The sequence below is a fragment of the Syngnathus leptorhynchus genome, chromosome 18, assembly GCF_054491065.1.
Source record: "Syngnathus leptorhynchus isolate UIUO chromosome 18, UIUO_Slep, whole genome shotgun sequence".
Taxonomy (NCBI): Eukaryota; Metazoa; Chordata; class Actinopteri; order Syngnathiformes; family Syngnathidae; genus Syngnathus; species Syngnathus leptorhynchus.
The window spans coordinates 6,324,633-6,343,734 of record NC_141212.1 but is presented as its reverse complement, the minus strand read 5'-3'; the positions used below and the strand labels follow the sequence as shown (position 1 = coordinate 6,343,734).

The 19,102-nt window shown below is 40.6% G+C and overlaps 2 protein-coding genes across 11 annotated transcripts; one reads left to right on the top strand and one right to left on the bottom strand.

Annotated features, from left to right (window-relative positions):
* Positions 1 to 15,414, top strand: dtnba (dystrobrevin, beta a). Of its 10 annotated transcripts, none has more exons than XM_085937086.1 (22): positions 1 to 377; positions 3,664 to 3,712; positions 5,656 to 5,747; positions 5,821 to 5,901; positions 5,968 to 6,181; positions 6,272 to 6,357; positions 6,651 to 6,805; positions 6,936 to 7,035; positions 7,151 to 7,317; positions 7,505 to 7,629; positions 8,443 to 8,514; positions 8,724 to 8,804; positions 9,344 to 9,428; positions 9,702 to 9,781; positions 10,006 to 10,119; positions 10,707 to 10,803; positions 11,054 to 11,074; positions 11,255 to 11,402; positions 11,961 to 12,050; positions 12,325 to 12,372; positions 13,281 to 13,311; positions 14,202 to 15,414. In XM_085937086.1, the coding sequence occupies exons 3-21, from the start codon at positions 5,657 to 5,659 to the stop codon at positions 13,283 to 13,285; spliced, it is 1,860 nt and encodes a 619-aa protein (XP_085793212.1). In that variant the 5' UTR covers positions 1 to 377; positions 3,664 to 3,712; position 5,656; the 3' UTR covers positions 13,286 to 13,311; positions 14,202 to 15,414. The 10 variants fall into 10 exon arrangements, with proteins under 10 accessions (XP_085793212.1, XP_085793207.1, XP_085793211.1 ...); XM_085937081.1 differs by having other exon boundaries at positions 13,278 to 13,311; XM_085937085.1 differs by lacking the exon at positions 14,202 to 15,414 and adding an exon at positions 13,883 to 14,040.
* Positions 15,415 to 16,323: 909 nt separating this feature from the next.
* Positions 16,324 to 18,709, bottom strand: LOC147042639 (heat shock 70 kDa protein 1). Its single transcript, XM_085937076.1, has 2 exons — positions 18,616 to 18,709; positions 16,324 to 18,361 (listed from the first exon to the last, which is right to left on the bottom strand). Exon 2 carries the CDS (start codon positions 18,332 to 18,334, stop codon positions 16,415 to 16,417), a length of 1,920 nt encoding a protein of 639 aa, XP_085793202.1. The 5' UTR covers positions 18,335 to 18,361; positions 18,616 to 18,709; the 3' UTR covers positions 16,324 to 16,414.
* Positions 18,710 to 19,102: the final 393 nt, after the last annotated feature.

The following is a 19,102-nucleotide window of genomic DNA, read 5'->3' as shown; positions in this document are numbered from 1 at the left end:
GTTCAAATCTTGGATTTCCTCTGTAATCTGTTTTCTGAATTGGTTAGATAGAGAATCATAATAATGGGAGGGAACATGGCGCAAAGAGGAGTGACTTTCTTTCAAAAAATGCTTCTGTACAGTCAGTCAGCGGTCACCGGTACAGGCGGGCTGGCATGCAGGCAGCCGCCACGGAGGCTGCACAAACATGGCTCGCTACCACGGAAATATAAACCTGGACGGCTTTGACATGTCTTAAACATAACTTGAGGCAAGAAGAGACGACGAGAGGGGCAAAGCGAAAGCTGAGGAACGCAAGAAAAGCAGCCTAGAAGTTGACTCAACGATTGCCTCGCATTTGTGTGTAGATGACGTAAACCCGCTGCGAATACCTGTCGGTGAGTACAACCTCTCATTTAAAGTCTTTATTTGACATTTTAACCGTTTAAATATCGCATAATTCAACACCTGACTGTTTTATTTGCAACGATCTCTATTTGTGGGGAGGGTGAGCAACTTTTTAGTCAACATGGCCGCCCACGTCACCGCTACAAATGTAACCAGATTACAGTAATTTGAAATATTTTTTAATTTGAGGGTTGCTCAGATTGTATTTTAAAAACGTTTTGCATAGCGGCGTCCATCCCTTCCTTTTGTGTGATAAAGTTTGCACGACTCTCAAGTAATTGAGAGTCGTGCAAACTTTTTTTTTTTTTAATCAGGACTTCGCTATAGTTAGTTTCCTATTTTACCTTACTGGTTTCGCCTATCATATGACGTACTTGTTCAGCAGTTATTATAGGATTAAAAAAAAACATTGGGGTTCATTTCCTAAAACGGCGTTTAATCCGGATGATCGTCAATTTCTGTATGTCAAGTATGATATTTTTTAAATGAGTGGAAGTATGCATTTAGTCAATTGGAGATCTAAAAAAAAAAAAACATTCATGGCTTCCTGCGCATCAGTGAGCTTACTGTAAAGATGATTTAATTCTGTTTATCATGAACTTGTCTAGTCATATTAAGTTTATTTATATTGCCCAGGAAACGCACATTCAGTTCCGATTTCTTGGCGTTCCCTTTCAGTCTTGTTGTCACTCTCAAGTCTCAACATCTGATGTTTTGACTCTTTCCTTCCTTCCTTCCGGTATCTAAAGAACATGTCCCACCACTGCTTAAAATTTCATATTAGTGTACAATAGAACCTAATTATCTGTCATGTTCTTGTCATACCACTTATTTAAACCCCTCCCTCTTTTGGAATAAGAGTCACTAAAAAAGGAAAATGTCAAATTATTTTTTAGAATTGAGAGAATTGTAGAAAGCTTTCTTAATAGATGTTCCACTATGTTTCTATTCAGTTGTTTTTGTCTCTGGTGTTGTGGCAACAGTGCCAATGTTTTTGTGTAATTAGTTCCAGACACCTCGCAGAAGAATTTATTGCTGTTATGAGTTTTGAAAGCACAAATTTAAAACATTTGATTTACAATATAAAACACACATCAGAAAACAGTTGGTGATGTCTATAAAGTGGCAAACTCTTGTCGTGATACAAAGTGGAGGCCATTGGACAAATGTAGTTAAGCTTTGGCTGAGCAGTGCTATTTGAACATTGAGACATATTTACTCCAAATCACCAGTTTGAATTACATATTTGAGTCTGAGCGACTGTGAAGTACGCAATGTGGTTAATTTTTCCTTCTCGCTCATACAAAAGTGGCTTTTCAGAGTACCAACTTGTCATGTAATAAGAAACTTTGATGAGAGCCCTCCAGCACATTTTGGGGAAATTCACATTTTTCCATGAGAGTCAATACTTAAATTACCAGTCGAATCCATTCCATGTACTTTACGCTCCAATTCTTCACCATATTGGTGCACAACAATCTCACTGCTAATTCTCAAAATAAATAATGGCACGCTAGCTGCCTTGCATGCGTTACATGAGATGTGTTGCTGTTTTTACCTGCCTGGTGATGTGCTATCGGCCACACTGGGTCAGTCTCAATGGCAGCCCAGGGGTCAAAGTACAGGACTTGTACATAATAACTAATAATGACTCATTTGGACAACATTTAAAATGATGTCATCCTGTGTTCCACCCACTTTAAATCCTCTAAATTAGGCATTTGACTGGATTGCTGTTGTAAATGCTGCAGAGAAAACACAACACAACCTAAAATATCCATCAAGAGCACCTCAAAGTGTGAATGGATAACCTGGTTTCTCAGTGTGATGAAACCTTGACGTGTCTGGAAGGATTTGTGACTTAAGTCAATGTGCTTCATCTGTTCAAAGTGGTAGTAAAGCGGCGTCTAGAAAAGAAATACTGTAGCTCGCATGGGTATTTCTGTAACGTCTGTCCAGAGTTATTCTCACTGCATACGCATCATGCATAACGCACGCACACACACTTTGAGACCTGTCAGGGTAGGCATGAGACTACGGAGCAGCTGCAAATGGTTCTGTGCTATGTGATTCCTGCATGGGCCTGTGTGCTGTCCAATCGGTGGTAAACACACCCTTACCCCTCTTTAGTATGCCTTCTCCTGCCTTGACGCCTTTTTCTTGCTTTTTGAATCTTCCAACTTCTTCCGTGGGATTCATCTTCAAACTGTTGTGGTGGACTATTTTTGGGGTTGCCAAATCCGGTAGTTTATGGTTTATGCTGATCACCACTGCAAAAAGGTGTGTATGTGAGTGTTTCTGTCAGGCCTACAAGCGTTATGTTATGGTGGCACAGGTGTACTGGTTGGGTGGTCTGTCTTGATACGACACACTTTCAGACATTCCCTTTGCAAAATAGTGTTCCAGGGTTTTCTCATGATGAAATATGGAAGCAAAAAGTGATGCGTGATATTTTACCCGACAGTTTGCCTCGTAGTTAACGTCTACTTTTTTGGATTGTCAGCTGTCCATGTGCTAATTTAGATGAAGTGGCTAACAAGACATGCTAACATTAAGAGCAAATGTCATTTTACTTCGACAACTGTGTGAGGCTGGAATTATTCTAAACAACGGTGTAACCTTTTTGTGCTTGTACAGTATGTGTCAAGAGGACTTCAACAGACATGTTTCATTATGACTGTTGCCCATTGTATGTCCATTCACATTGTTGGATTTACTAGAGTATCTCTCTGCCTTTTGTTGTTATTTCAGATTACAAAAATGAGCCGGGTTGATTTAGTTACCAGTCTACATTCTTGAGGTTGCCATTCACTCATTGGTGCAGCTGTCAGAATTATCTTGCCTTAGTGTACTAGCATATAAAAATATACAGCAAGTGCAGACTTAGTCTACATAATACATCATTGGTAATTCCTGAGGATGACTGTATATTGAGAAAATGTTTCACTTCTTTGTTGCCGGAGGCTTGCTGACGGCTGCAATTGAGTTTGTTGCAGCTTCAGCATCGGGACAAATTGTTGCGCACTTAAAAATAACAAGGTCACAAAGCTTGTGCTGTAAAATGAAACAGTAGGTTATCATCCTGCTGCTATGCCATTAAGTTTTTTTTTTTTTTAATTCAGCAGTTGGCAGGTTCTTTAATGGTAATATACTGTCCTGCTATGTGTCAAGATTAGAATCAGAAGCAAGAATATGACTGTGTGTGTGGCTGTGTAATTGTCTGATAGCTGAAATATTTTTTAAAATACCATTTTCTTCTTTCTGTCTCTTTCTTAGACATCTTTGAGGCTCCCCTTGCCAAGTGTGACCCCCCTGACACAGAGAGGTATGAACATAAGCACTCAGGTCACATAAGCCAAAAGTATTGTAAATGGTGTGATAATGCTACTTTAACAACACACCGCTGTAAATCTTCTTGTAATCCACGCTACAGCATTTGGCAACGCAAAAGTTACGTGCGATACTGAATGAAGCCAGACGTGCTTGGGAGAACTGTGGTTTGGATTAGTACTCATCAAACATCAGTTACCCCGAGTGTATTTGTTTATTCGGACCTCAGCAAATGTCAAGTATCATAAAACACCGTGGTGCAAAAAAAACAAAAAAAAACAGTTGTGCATTAAGGCACTCAGAAGAGCAACACACATGCTATCAACTGTAAATGTCAAAGGTTCCTTTCCATTTACGCTCTACTCTCTATAGGCATCAGTCCCGTTGCCTTTTAGAGGTTCCTCTCAGAATACATGCACCTCTGTCACAGCTCTAAACCTATTTGTGTTCACTGCTCATAAACCAAGAATACATTTTATGTAGTGGAGAAAGTTTTACTGTTATGTGAAATTAAAGCCATTACATTTCCATTTTGTCAAAATATATTTTTGTCCTGTAGATGTACAAAAAAAAGGTTCCCAATTTAAAGGATTAATCAAGTTTTTGTTTATTTAAAATTGTCCAAATTCTTTCCATTTTATTTTTCAACAATAAATATTTAGTGAATTGAATTTAGGCCGAGATAAACTCTTCTGAATGAATAGACTGAGTTTCCACAGTCACACCCCAAAGACATTGCCAAAAGTTTTCCATAAGAGTCAGTGGGAACGATATTACAGCTGCAAAGGGCGGACAAAGATATTTCCTTACATTTTTACTTCCTGTAAGTGTACTGATATTTTGTTTCATATAAAATGTCTTTCTGAGATGTTATGGATCGGTGGCCATTTTTTCCCAGTCATTGTAGCAACAACACTATTCCTGTCCTGACCTAGTGGGGAGTAATAGCGGCAAGGACAATTATGTCAAAGAAGGTTTCAAGGGTCCACATTTAAAATGCGAAGTTGACTTTGCACCACAAAGATCCTAAATGTTGGTGTCATAGACACCATTGCGCAGCGTACCTCAGTTGATAATAGCAGTACACTCACCATGAGAGTGGGAGAAGTGGTGGGCTCGAGAGAGTCGTCATCTCTTAGTGAGAGATGGTTCCTAACAGCTGGTGCACTCCATGCTGAGTTTCTATTCACTGTAACTTAAAAATATTATTTTATTACTGACTGTATCATTTTATGATGAGATAGCAAGGACCCAGGAAAAAAGAGAATGAGATTTTTTTTGGTTTCTAATGCCCAAAATATTGGTTTATTCTACAACATCAATTATTTACGTCAATTATTCCACCACTGTACACTTAAGAGGATCCCTTGGACCTTTGAACTAGTTACACTAGTTAGCTAGGATTAAGAAGTATGTGGGTTGACTAAAAGGAGGAATCCTTTTTTTGTGTGTGCCTCCTGGGAAATGTTCAAATCCTCTCTGGAATGTGTATAGAGGGTGGTGGGTGAATGGGGTGTGGCCTAGCCTGTCACTATATTTATTCAAGGAATGCCAATATTTGTGTGTATTTCAAGTTTATGGGAGAGTGTATCCATTTTCTTTGCATTTCCTTTTCCCCTCCATACAGATTTTCTGTAAATGCCAACAATAGATTTTATGTCTTGGAGTAAATGTTTGAATGTTTTCGGGAATTAGTCTTGAATGAATTTTGTTGCCACTTGAATTATATCGTTCCAAATGCCACTCAATCACAATTTATAACAACCATGGACAAAGGCTGTGTGAAGTGAAATATTCATCAGGATATTTTCCCTAGAAGAATACTAAGTGTAAACTATTAAAGCAGGTTTACAGATTAAACCTGTTTCTGACTGTTTAGTCCTCCAGCAAAAATGTAACAACTCAAGACTGCTATCCCTGGTCATGTTTTTGATGCAGGATGGTGATGGAGGAGAGGGGCAGGACAGAGAGAAAGAGGGGAGATCCACTGCCCACCGAAGTAGCCAGAAGGCAGATCCTGGTGGAGCTTGGTGAGTGCATTGTTTGTTTATTTAACAAAATGACTGGCATGAGCTTTCTTGAATTTTTTTTTCTGTGTTACAGCGGACCAGGACTTTGACGCCATTTGTCTCTCGACATATCGAACAGCCTGCAAGCTGAGATTCATACAGAAGAGATGTAATTGTAAGTCTGAAAGTAAAAAGCTCTTTCCGTAAAACTCTCTTTGTTTACCATCTTTTCCTTTTGCAGTGCATCTCATCGACATATACAACGTGATTGAAGCAGTGCGTGATGCTGGTCTGAATGCAGTGGAATTGAATGCTGGCATATCTGTGACCAGGCTGGAGAACCTGGTGTCATCACTTTTCAACCAGCTCAGCAAGCGCCTGCCCACCACACACCCAATTAAGCCACGAGAGAGTACTGTTCTGTTTGTTGATTTCATACTCGCTGCCATTGAGAGGTAAATGAGAAAAACAAAGTAACTCCACATTCTATAAAAATGACAAATACTTGATGAGAAGCTTGTAGACATCTACACATCTCGTTTCAGCGAACCAGAGAGCCGACTGACAGTGTTCTCGGTAAAGGCAATTCTGGCTGTGCTATGTGGAGGGAACTTAGTGGACAAACTCCGCTGTAAGTAACAGCAGATACTGTCTTGACTAGAGATGGATGTTTTTAAAATCATTTCATGTGCAAAAAATATCAAATGATTGTCAGTACAGTAGCCAGTTAGGGGAAAGTCTCATTTTGCTATTTTATTTTAAGCACATTATTATTTTACAACCCTTTGCTTTCAATAGTTGTAAAAGCTGTACTGCAATTTTCTGTCTCATAATGAAAATTCATTGCACACTTTATACTTAAGTGCCACCTTGTGGAGAATATAAGTTACTGCTGCTGTCGACTTAATCGACGTGTATGTGCAGATGTGTTTTCTCAGGTCTCAGACTCCAGCGGTGTGATGGTCCTGTCCAAATTTGACCATTTTCTGTTAGAAGCCCTCAAGTTGCCATCAGCTGTGCATGAAGGGCCATCCTTTGGCTACACAAACAACATGGTCCGCTCCTGCTTCCCACAACAGGTCAAAAAACACGTTCATAGTGTTACAGATAATTACTCGAAATTGATTTCTCATTGCAGATTAAACTGTCTGATTCGTTTATGCGTGATGCTTTTCTTTCTGAAGAGTTTGTTTCTAATTGTTGTTGTAGAAGAGGGTGATGCTCAACATGTTTCTGGACATTGTATCTGACCCTCCTCCTTGTCTTGTGTGGCTACCCCTCATGCATCGCCTTGCCAATGTGGAAAATGGTAGATAAAAATAGATTGGAAGACGCTACATTGCCATGGGTTCATACGTTGACATTAAAAGTGATTGTTTCCATCAGAATGTTAAACTTTGTTTCTTTTCTCTTTCTCCTTTTAGTCTACCATCCCGTCTCATGTTCATACTGTCGTAGCAATGGTATAACCGGCTTTCGCTATCGCTGTCTCCGTTGCCGAGGGTACCAACTCTGCCAAAATTGCTTCTGGCGTGGCAATGTCAACGGCTCTCATAACAGCCAGCATCAGATGAAAGAGCACTCATCCTGGGTGAGTGACGACAGTTTAAGATGAAAAATAATGATACAAGCATTAGGGGCAGAATGGGCAGTGCTATAAACTTGTACTTTCCCCAAAATATCCACATCTACATATATTAACTGACTCAGAAACATGGATGAATACAAAACACCTTCAGCTTTTGATTACATATTGTATTTGGTTTGTCTTCATGCAGAAGTCGCCTGCGACCAAGCTGGGCCGAGCCCTGGGCAAAACTCTGGGTTGTGTATCGTCCAGGGAACCCTCCCACCCAGTTTACCCAGAAGAACCTGAGAGGACCCTAAATCTTGCAAATATAGTGTAAGAAACACACACACACTTTCATCGTTGCTCACTTAAAACATTTTAGCCTACTCGACGTGTGAATGCATTTCCTTGATTTACCGTGGGTGAAACTGATGAGTAATTGAACCTGTTTCATTATGTTACTGAAGCTGGTATTATTGAATTATTACAGTGTACCCACTCTGGAAGCACATAGAAACAATATTGTCGAAGCGAGACTTCAGTCTGACTGTCAATAATTTACTGTATAAAGGTTGGTTTTCATTGACAGTTGTAAATTATTCCTCAGGAGTCAACTTTTACCAACTTATTTGTTATTACCCTGATCGTTACATGTTCACAGAACATGTAGGTAGCTTTTAGGGAAATAACAAATCCAGCCAGTGCTTTTGGCGGCTCCGCCCCCTGTAGCCGCATTCACAGTGTTTGACTTTCCAAACATCAGCAGATGGGTTCATTGCATGCCTCCCAGCATTGAGCTTTTAATCAGGCCAGCACAGAGCCGCTGTATTTAGCTGTGAGTATGCACATAGTGAAGTAGCATTAGGTCGTTGTAGTTCTCAGTTTTTGTGTTTTTCAGCCTTTCGCTTAGCCTTATCGCTTTGTCTTTCTTTTTGTACCTCTTGTGATCTTTACTCCGTCTGTGTTTGCTCTGGCCGGAGTGATTCACCATTGCATGACTACACCGAAGCGTGTGAATGTGTTTCAGAATGCAAGCTTCAAATGTGTTAGCTAGGGCTCTGTTCTTTAATAAGTCGTTGCTATAAACTTCAGCCTTTGTTTGTGTCATTGATATAATTCATCATTGTGTTTGCTATGTATGTGTAGCCCTGCTCAACCTATTGGCAATCAAAGTCCGGCCATGCTGCTGTCTTCATCAGCACCAGAGTCCTCCAAGAGGTAATGTTAGTTAAAATATCAGTGTGGCATTTGCAATTGGTGCATGATTTTTAGATGTCTTGCATTGCTCGACATGAAAATTACAGCCATGGCAGTCATGGTAAAAGTTCTTAAATTGTTCTCCTCTAGTAGCCATCTGATTGTCCCAAGACTTTTGCCCATGTAGTGTATTTGAATGCTTACTTTGGTGTGTGTATAACTTGTGTCAGCAGTTTGGCAGCAGCTCATCGCATGAACGAGGAACACGCTTTGATCGCCGCTTATGTGAATCGCCTCCAAAGCAGCCCACGGTGAGAGGCTGCAGGGATACAGTAGGGCAGGACTTTAAGAGCGAGTCACTTAGCTGAGTCACTCATTGGAATCCACATTTTTTTGTTAAGTAAAGGCAAACAAGAACCAATTATAAACAAGAAAACATGATAGTTAGTAAGGAAAAAAGACAAGAAGTCAGTTTTGATGCAGTTTGTTTTCAGTGCTGTTGAGCACTCTGACAACAATCAGCCTTTTAGGGAATTATTGGTGCGTCATGTGTTAGTTTGAAACATCTGCTACTTTAAATAGCAGTCGATTTTTATTTTTTTTTCTCTCCAGGAATTCACCCTGTAGTGTTACTTTCCTTTTAAGCTTTTGTGCAAAAAGCAAATTGACAGTACATTACATTACAGTCCATTGGTTAACCAGCAGAAGCAAAATGAATATGCACTAACAGAACTCATTTAATTTTTAACACGTTTGCCTTGGGTGGTTTGTTGTTTGATTATTGACTAAAAAGGTTGCATGTTGGAAAGTGATGTTAAATTTCGAGTAAACATAATCTCTCTCTTCGCAGCATACCCAGCCCCGGCAGGCAAGATGATGAACACAAACTTATCGCCCGCTACACTTCTCGTTTGGCAGAAACTGAAAGCTCAGGGGTGAGCTCTCATAAGTTTTAATCATGCACCATCACACGGTGAATGCACACAACACTGGCAATCAATGTCTGTTCATCTTGTGTGTGTGTGTGTGTGTGTGTGTGTGTGTGTGTGTGTGTGTGTGTGTGTGTGTGTGTGTGTGTGTGTGTGTGTGTGTGTGTGTGTGTGTGTGTGTGTGTGTGTGTGTGTGTGTGTGTGTGTGTGTGTGTGTGTGTGTGTGTGTGTGTGTGTGTGTGTGTGTGTGTGTGTGTGTGTGTGTGTGTGTGTGTTTAGGTGATACCCACTCGAAGCATCAACTTTGATGTAAACAAACAGAAGAGGGAGCTCATCGCTCAGCTGGAATCCAAAAACAGGTAGGGAAAGTGTTGTAAAAATTGATTGAGGTATTAAATATATTTTCAATTTTATTATTCATATTAGATTAAGCAGCCCACATTTTTATTGGGAAATATATTCCAGTTCATTTTCCATCATCACTTAGCCATGATGTAATAAATAGAAAAAAAAAGTCCAGTTTTCTCCCCTTGCTTGGTTGGTCATGTTGTGTTTTGATTGCCATGTTTGTTTCATTACACAGAGAGATTTTGGCAGAGATCAAGCGTCTCCGCTCAGAACATGATGCCGTGTGCCAACCCAGTCCCGAAAAGGGCAGCACCAACCCGACTCTCTTGGCCGAGCTTCGCCTCCTCAGGTAAACACGCGCTCTAGGAGCTACACTAAAACATGGTCCACAGACACGTATGCAAATAAGACCTCCAGGTGTGTCCACGTATAAGTCGCTGCAGTTTAAGTCAGTCCATTCTGACGATGAATTGTCAACGTTGTGAGCCACAGTGTTTGACTGAGCTAAAAATGTGCAGTGACGCTCTGCAGAACCGAGCGGGAGGCTTCGTAGCAGATGGCAATGACAGATGGATGTTTGGAAAAGCCGGGTGCGAAAAAAAAAAAAAAAAATCATCCAACATATTTTTGCTTTTCAATAATAACAACAAACCGAACAGGTGGGATTTGCTATGGGAAACTGTTCATTTTTTTTTTTTTTTTTTACAAATTTGTGTACACAATATGCAGTAGTAAGTCTAGTAAGTAGTATTATGTCGCTTCTTGTCGTTGGTGATCTCTGAATGGAACTGAACAGAAAATATCTGCTATATCAGGAGACACCTCTATTAACACCCCGGAATATAAAAAATATTCTGCCATTTAAATCTTTCATGAATAAGACTTAATAAATCTGCTTCACTTCCAAAGTGCGAATTGTAATTTGTTGCGTTGCAGACAGAGGAAAGATGAGCTGGAGCAGAGGATGTCATCTCTACAAGAGAGCAGGAGAGAACTGATGGTCCAGCTGGAGGGACTGATGAAGCTACTCAAGGTTACACACACTCATTTGAACTATGGCCTTTTATTAAGCGTGGCATTTAGTCGTTTGTACTTGCGCGCACACACACACACACACACTCCCTTATTCCCCCACATCTTTCTCCTAAACTCTATGCTATTAATTATGTGTCATTTTACTCCCTCTGGTTTCTCTTTAAGAGCCTTTCCTTTTCTATCACTTGTCATGTCTGACTTCTCTCTTTTCACTCTTTTTCTCTTTTGCCCATGCTCTGATCCTGTAGGATGAGGAACAGCGACAGGCAGTAAGTTTAACTCTACTCATGATGGACTAAATCATTTGGGTTATTTAAAATGATTAAAGACATGACAGGATGGGAAAATAACTTGTCTGTTTAGGAACAACAGTTCCATATTTCTTTTCAAATGTTATCTCATATTATTCATAAAGTATATTGATTAATCCTTGCAAATTTTTCTTTTAGGCGCAGGCTGCGGGTTCCTCACATTCTTTTTCTTCCCGGCCGAGCCCTTCACCTGCCCGCTCGGTTGGTACCGCGTCTCCACAAATGTATTCGACCCAAGACTCCCTTGCTGGTGTGGGTGGAGATGTACAGGAGGCTTTTGCCCAAGGTAACATTGCGAAAATGATTTACCAGACACTTTATCAATTTGCATTATGTGCAGCAGCCCATTGATGAATGAACCACATAGAGACCATCGTTATTATTTTATTTTTTTTGATTGAATTTATTAATTCCATGCAGACACTGTTACAAGATGGCAAAAGGGCACAAATTCAAATGCACTTCACATTTTGGCCTACAGGGGGAGAAGTGAATGCACTTGAAGGGTCAAGAAACTTTAATTTGTATCCAACCCTGGCCTGATTAGGTTCTGTTGCATCTGTATAGTTGTAACACAAACACTACACGACACAAACCATCTCTAAGCTGCCCTACGTCCATATTTTATAAGTAGAAAGCCTTGACAAAAAAAAAAAAAAAGGTGAAAACAATATGTCAGATGTTCTAGGCAAATACGGCCACTTAGAATATAGTGTTGCCTTAGTTACATATGCACAGTTTAATTATATATTTTAAAACGCTTTATCTAATAATTATAAAGGTAATGTTGGTCCATTTCAAGTCATATGTTTTCAAGATATTCATTGTTATTGAATGTCTTCAGGCCCCAGGAGAAACTTAAGGAATGATCTTCTGGTAGCAGCTGACTCCATTACCAACACTGTGTCCTCACTGGTCAAAGAGCTTCATTCTGGTACACACACTTCGTTTGATTGTTGTTTTGTGCTGCACAACCATTTTAGCCCAGTATTCAGTTTGACTGTAATAATAACAATGTTTTCTATGAGGACCAACATAAGTCATGTTGATGTGTTTTTTTTGTTTGTTTCTTTTGGTGGTTAGCTGTGTAACTTTTTAATGTTCTTATCTGTAAATAATATATACCGCAGTAATCAATCCCATGTGACTAAAAGAAATGTTTCTGCTGTAACACATACATGCCTAAATGGAACCTTATTTCCAAGCAGATGAAGGTCGAGAGGAAGAGGAGAGATTGCTAAATGGAAAAGACAGAGGTATTGCTGTACATCTCCTGTAGGAAAATATTGATGCTTTTGAAAATTATTTTAAAATCAACATAGTGGAGGAATGTATTTCAAATGTCAAATACAGTGAACCACATTTGTGTAGGAAATGTTTCTAAACCGACACTGTAAATTTTAGCAATACAGAAAGATTTTTTTTTTTAATTGTTATATCCATATGATTTTTTTTAAACTCATTTAATCAAAGTCAAACTAGATTAAACACAACTTTCAAGTAATTTTTAGCAGCTTCTCTAATTAAGAGGCAAAAGGCTGTTTGTGTCTTACAGTAGACTTCTGTCCTCACTGGAATATGATTCAAGACTACACTCTAAATTTGACTTATTTAGAATAAACGAAATATTTTATTGATCGCCCTGCACTAGTTATATTCCTGCCCCTTTTTCTCCGGATGCATGTCTGAGCACTTGCATCCATACAACTCCACTTTACAATCTTTTCCTTATGACTTAGCCTTGTACTTCATTAGCGTGGCGTCTCATTAGTCGGCCCTCTTTATGTGCCGGGCGTTAGCAAAGATGGAGCGTGCAGACCATTTCCTGGTGTACCCCCAGGTTTGGTGTAGTCATGCGGACACTAACCTGCACCATTACCCTAATAACACTTTAATATTCTGTATACTGGCAAAATGTCCAGCTCTATGTATTCCACATAGTTTGATTTTAAGATGTTAATGAAGTAACCATCATGTCCACAAGTTTTTTCTCATGAAAGAGTCCAGCTGTGACCATGCATCTGCATCTAGTTATATAACGCTGAGGCCCATGTGGTTCTTATGAAGCCATGTGTGGTAGCAACATATTTTATCATGACACTGCTTTGTTGTTGGTTTTTCTTTGGTGTATTCTCATGAAGCATTCTTCTTCTTCCTCCAGCAGGTTAAATTTTCATCACCAACAAATACAAAGAGTAAGTATGAGCCTCTATTTTCAGCTCCAGATTAAATGTAACAAATAATGTCAGTGTTAACACACTTGGAGGAAAATTCTGTCTTTCACAAATGTGCAGGAGATATAAATGCTACATGCTAGTTGTCACGTCAGACTACACATCCCCTCAGTTTTTCTGCCTTTTCCTTATGAAGTGCACAAACTCACGGCTGACGACGAGGCACTCTAAAGTGTCTAAACCAGCCCAAAGCCTGTCAAGTCAGACTTAATTATAATCGTAATAATAGATACATTTTTAATAAAAGTAATCAATAATAATAATAATAATAAGCCAAATTGCGTGACCAGGCACTATTTTACATCGTTTTGTCTTTTCAGATTTTCACCAATTATCTTGACATTATTAATATCGTTAGAAAACACATCTCTGATTTGGCTTTATCGGGTCTTTAATTTCTTTTAAACTATAGTGTATTTTCCCAGAAAATTCCGATATAGAGAACATCAGGGGCATTTACTTAAATGTAGATAACAATAAAACGAAACATTGTTTACAGTAAATTGGACGTATTGCCACTCTCCTCAGGCAGTGTGGTGTTTCATCCCAGCCAAAGAAGAAGCTAAAATGGAGACAAGAAACTTCCCTATTAGCTAGCAGTAATTGAAAACACGTGCAAATTAAGCACACATATTGCTGGACAAGACCCAAAACTGCAGTCCATTTACTGATGTATAGCTCTGAATTAATGTTTTGTCTTGTCACTGTGATTGTACTTTTGTGTTGACATAATCGAGCATAGCTAAGCAAGGAACCTGAAGCCTACTGATTTTTACCCAAGCATGCATGTGTGTGTGCGCTTAAGTGTTTTTATTTTGTTGTTGTTGGTTTTTTTTTGTTTGTTTTTTTAGAAGTATCAAGTAAGTAAGTAAGAGAGGGTTGTGTGAAGAGGAGGCAGATTCGTTAGTAAGCTTTAATTCTCTGGATGGAAATACAGGATGTGAAAGAAGACAGAACAATCAAAGAACTGGTAAAAAAAGATGAGGAGATGAGATGATTAAGTTTTTAGCACTGTGTGCTTTGTATTTATTGATTTTTTTGCTTTGCTATTCTTTTGTTGTGTGAGTTAATATGTATATTAGAATGGTCGTGTCCTGCTGAGACATAGATCTGGAATGGGACGTTTGCTGCTGTGTTTAGGCGATGTGAAGAACTCCACGGGTGCTCGTATTATAGCGGCTCGGCTGACTGTCCAGGTACTGAATTGAGAAACTACAGTAGCGTGTGTTTGAAAAAGAGGTTGAATATATATTCAAATGTTTTTATGCAAAAGTGAAAGGAGACAATTAACCACTGCCTTAAAGACAGATGAAGCGTAAACATAGCGTTAGGCTTTTTAGAAAAACACATCTCTGTCATTTTCCCCACTTTAAGGATCAAATCCTATTGAAACTTTATTTAACTTATACATTCATTCAATTGAAACCTTAAAAGTCCGCTTTCTTTCTGGCTATGGATTCTTATTACATTCTGCAGTCCAAAATGGCTCCTCACACTTTTACTACTTGACTGCCTTTTTCATTTCAAGCTGGCTGAACAAAGCAGTGGATTTGTGGGAATGATTCAGTTCACTATGGGTTTTAAAATACCAAAATAAATATCAGAGCACAACGCCTGGCTGCGTGTGCAAACACTGAACCAAAGAACCAAACTTGTGTGCATTCAGTAATTTCAAGCTGCAGTCATATAAATCGCCAATACCGACACTGACTGATTTATTTTCAGCTATTGTTCACATAAGTATGCATGTGAATATTAGATTGTATCCTCTTCATAGAGGCCATTTGCACATACACTCATTGGCATGTCTGGATAGTCCTGTTCCATGGCCCACATTTGTGACTCACCGGAATTGGCGTAACACCTTAAATAGAACAGGGCCGTGGTTATTAATGTTATCTTTCACATGCATGAGATACTCAAATGGCCTCTATGAAGACCGCCTCGCAACACTGACTGGGTGGACTTGAAACTGGAAAATGCCATCAGTGCTGAACATGTGTTTGAGCTGGAATAAATTCTGTTTTATCATCAAACTGGATATAATGTGTCCTGTATCTTATTAGCAAATAAAAAAAAAAATCGTTTAACAGAAAAAAAAAATTCAGAGTTCTAGAATTGTCTTAAGAAATAACTATATTTATCCTGCTTCACTTTCAAGCATTCCTTTGCATTGGTGTCGTGATTATTATGGATGAGCTATTGTCACCTTTCCCATGAACTTACCCCAGAGGTCATGACTGTGTGTGACAAAGACAAGAGTGGAGCTCTTAAACTATAGATATACACTGAATGCATCTTATTGTTGCCATCTGTTGTCTACGACCATGCCAACTACCATAAATAACCTATCACCCTTTTGAACTCGGTCTAGTTATCACCCTGGATGCGCCGCTTAATGTGCGTTTTACATCCCAGAGGTCAAAGTGAGTTTAACCTGCCTTTCTAGGTGTCAGCAAATCAGCTATGATGTGATAATAATGTAACATTGTTTTTGACTATGGTTCTTCCTGACAGATGAGATTTCACATGCTGGTTAAGTCTTGCATTGCTTCAATTTACAGCTTGTCACAAATGGTAACACGCTCTCACATGCATTAGGTACACCCTTACAAAATTGATATTGAGTTGACAAAAGTACTTTCCATGTCTGCTATATGAATTTTTTTTTTTATCCAGGTGGATCGGTGAGTTTTTATTTTATTGAAGCTACTTTACTCAGGTAAGACAATGAATAGATTGCTGGGGTTTTGATGTTAACCTTAGTGGGTGACTAGTTCCTGACTTATGCTTTGGTCATTGGCAATTATAACCCTCAAGTTCTATGTGATTTGATTGGAATGTCCATAAAATCAAAGTAGAGAAGTACCAAGTCAAACATTGCCACCATGAGGTCACTGTTTTTTTTTTTTTGTAGTGATACACACAGCATTGATTATATTTTTGTGTACTTTATTGAGTAAACAATGTACATGAAAACTTGAACAATATGATGAGTTTAAACATTTAAATAACTAACATTTAACATTTTGTCTTCATTCTGAAATGCAAGTAAGTAATGTCTTTAGTCAACCTCTTCAATGGTGGGCCCCTGGGCACCGGTTTGAGCCTGCCCCCTACAGCCGCCCGCTGGCCCCGCCCCCTGGTACAACTTGCTGATGATTGGCTGACACACTCGTTCCAGCTCCTTTTGCTTATGCTGAAACTCGTCTTTGTCTGCCAGCTGATTGCTCTCCAGCCAGTTGAGGGTCTGCTCGCACTTGTCCATCACAATCTTCTTGTCATCCTCGCTCAACTTGGCCACCAGTTTCTCATCCTGCAGGCTGCTCTTCATGTTTAAGGCGTATGACTCCAGACCATTCTTAGCAGCGATCTTGTCCCGTTGCAGGTCATCCTCAGCTTTGTACTTTTGGGCGTCATCCACCATCTTCTCAATCTCTTCTTTGCTAAGACGGCCTTTGTCATTTGTGATGGTGATCTTGTTCTGCTTGCCGGTGCTTTTGTCCACCGCCGACACGTTCAAAATGCCGTTGGCGTCCACGTCGAAGGTAACCTCGATCTGCGGCACGCCTCGCGGAGCCGGCGGGATCCCGCTCAGATCAAACCTTCCTAGCAGGTTGTTGTCCTTGGTCATGGCTCTCTCACCCTCAAAGACCTGAATGAGGACACCCGGCTGGTTGTCGGCATAGGTGCTGAAGATCTGCGTCTGCTTGGTGGGAATGGTGGTGTTGCGTTTGATGAGCGACGTCATAACTCCTCCGGCGGTCTCGATGCCCAGCGACAGAGGGGCCACGTCCAGCAGCAGCAGGTCCTGGACGTTGCCCGAGGTGTCCCCTGTGAGGATGGCGGCTTGTACAGCAGCACCATAAGCCACCGCTTCATCTGGGTTAATGCTCTTGTTCAGCTCCTTGCCGTTGAAAAAGTCTTGCAAGAGCTTCTGGATTTTGGGGATTCGCGTGGAGCCACCAACCAGGACCACATCGTGGATCTGGCCCTTGTCCATCTTGGCATCCCTTAGGGCTTTCTCCACTGGCTCCAGGGTTCCCCTGAACAGGTCAGAGCACAGCTCCTCAAAGCGTGCCCTGGTGATGGATGTGTAGAAATCAATGCCCTCAAAGAGGGAGTCGATCTCGATGTTCGCCTGGGAGCTGGAGGACAGTGTCCTCTTTGCCCTCTCGCATGCTGTGCGCAGCCTCCGCAAGGCCCTTTTGTTCTGGCTGATGTCCTTTTTGTGCTTCCTCTTGAACTCAGCCACAAAGTGCTCCACCATGCGATTATCAAAGTCTTCTCCACCCAGGTGCGTGTCTCCGGCGGTGGCTTTGACCTCAAAGATGCCGCCCTCGATGGTCAGGATGGACACATCAAAGGTCCCGCCGCCCAGGTCAAAGATGAGGACATTGCGCTCTGACGAATGGCCTTTGTCCAGACCGTAGGCGATGGCGGCCGCCGTGGGCTCGTTGATGATCCTCAGGATGTTCAGTCCGGCGATGACGCCCGCGTCTTTGGTGGCTTGCCGCTGAGAGTCATTAAAGTAAGCAGGGACCGTTACCACGGCGTTGGACACTTGCTGGCCAAGGTAGGCTTCGGCAATCTCCTTCATTTTAACCAGCACCATGGAAGAGATCTCCTCTGGGTTGAAGGCCTTTTCCTCCCCTTTGTACTGCACCTGGATCTTGGGCTTCCCTCCATCAGAGACTACCTTGAAGGGCCAGTGCTTCCTGTCTGCTTCTACAACCGGATCATCGAACTTCCTTCCAATCAGTCGCTTGGCGTCAAACACCGTGTTGTTGGGGTTCAACGCCACCTGGTTTTTGGCAGCGTCACCAATGAGCCTCTCGGTGTCTGTGAACGCCACGTAGCTAGGTGTGGTCCTGTTGCCCTGGTCGTTGGCGATGATCTCCACTTTGCCATGCTGGAAAACACCCACGCAGGAGTACGTGGTGCCCAGGTCGATGCCAATCGCAATGCCTTTCGCTGAGACCATTTTGTTCAGTAGGTTGTCAAGATGCTCCTGTGAGGAGGACAACATTACGGCAACACATTAAAATCATTCATCTATCCATTTTCAATAACACTTTTATTCGAGTCTTGGTGAGCTGGAGTGATAATAAATCATTTACACCTATGGACAAATAAAATCGTAAGCGTCCCAGCAACATAAGAAGGCATTCAATAGGATGCAATCCAAATGAATGTAGAAATATCAAAAAGTTTATCGGCATTGTAAAAGTAAAGTCTATAGGAAGAATAAAAGTGTCAACTTACACTCAAAAGTGCTCTGTGGTGTCTCTGGATCTTGTAGCTCAATGGCTTTCTTGGCTCTTGGGCCTGTTCCCTTGTGGGTCTTCTCTTGTTGATCTCTTTGGATTTTGTGTCTGTGGCTTGTGCTGTGCCTCAGATGCTTTTATGCTGGTCGAGCTGTCACTCTGGACATTTCCAGACTTTTCTCCATCAAGTGGTATTAATGACACAGTCAACTTCCTGTTATTGGTTTCAACTTAAAAGAAAAAGATTAATCCAGACATAGAGGTTGCTCTTATTGTGTAAAGACTTGCAGACCACAATCATAGCCATTAACGTGTACTTTATTCAGAACGCTGGAATCGTGGCGATGCAGCGAGAACTTCTCGTTAATTCTCGACGGGAGTTTATTTGTTGCAAATGACGTCATGATTATAACTAGATGATTGTGTAATAAATATATTTATATTTATGTAATTTCAAATGAGCCAATCCAATTATAAAACCTATT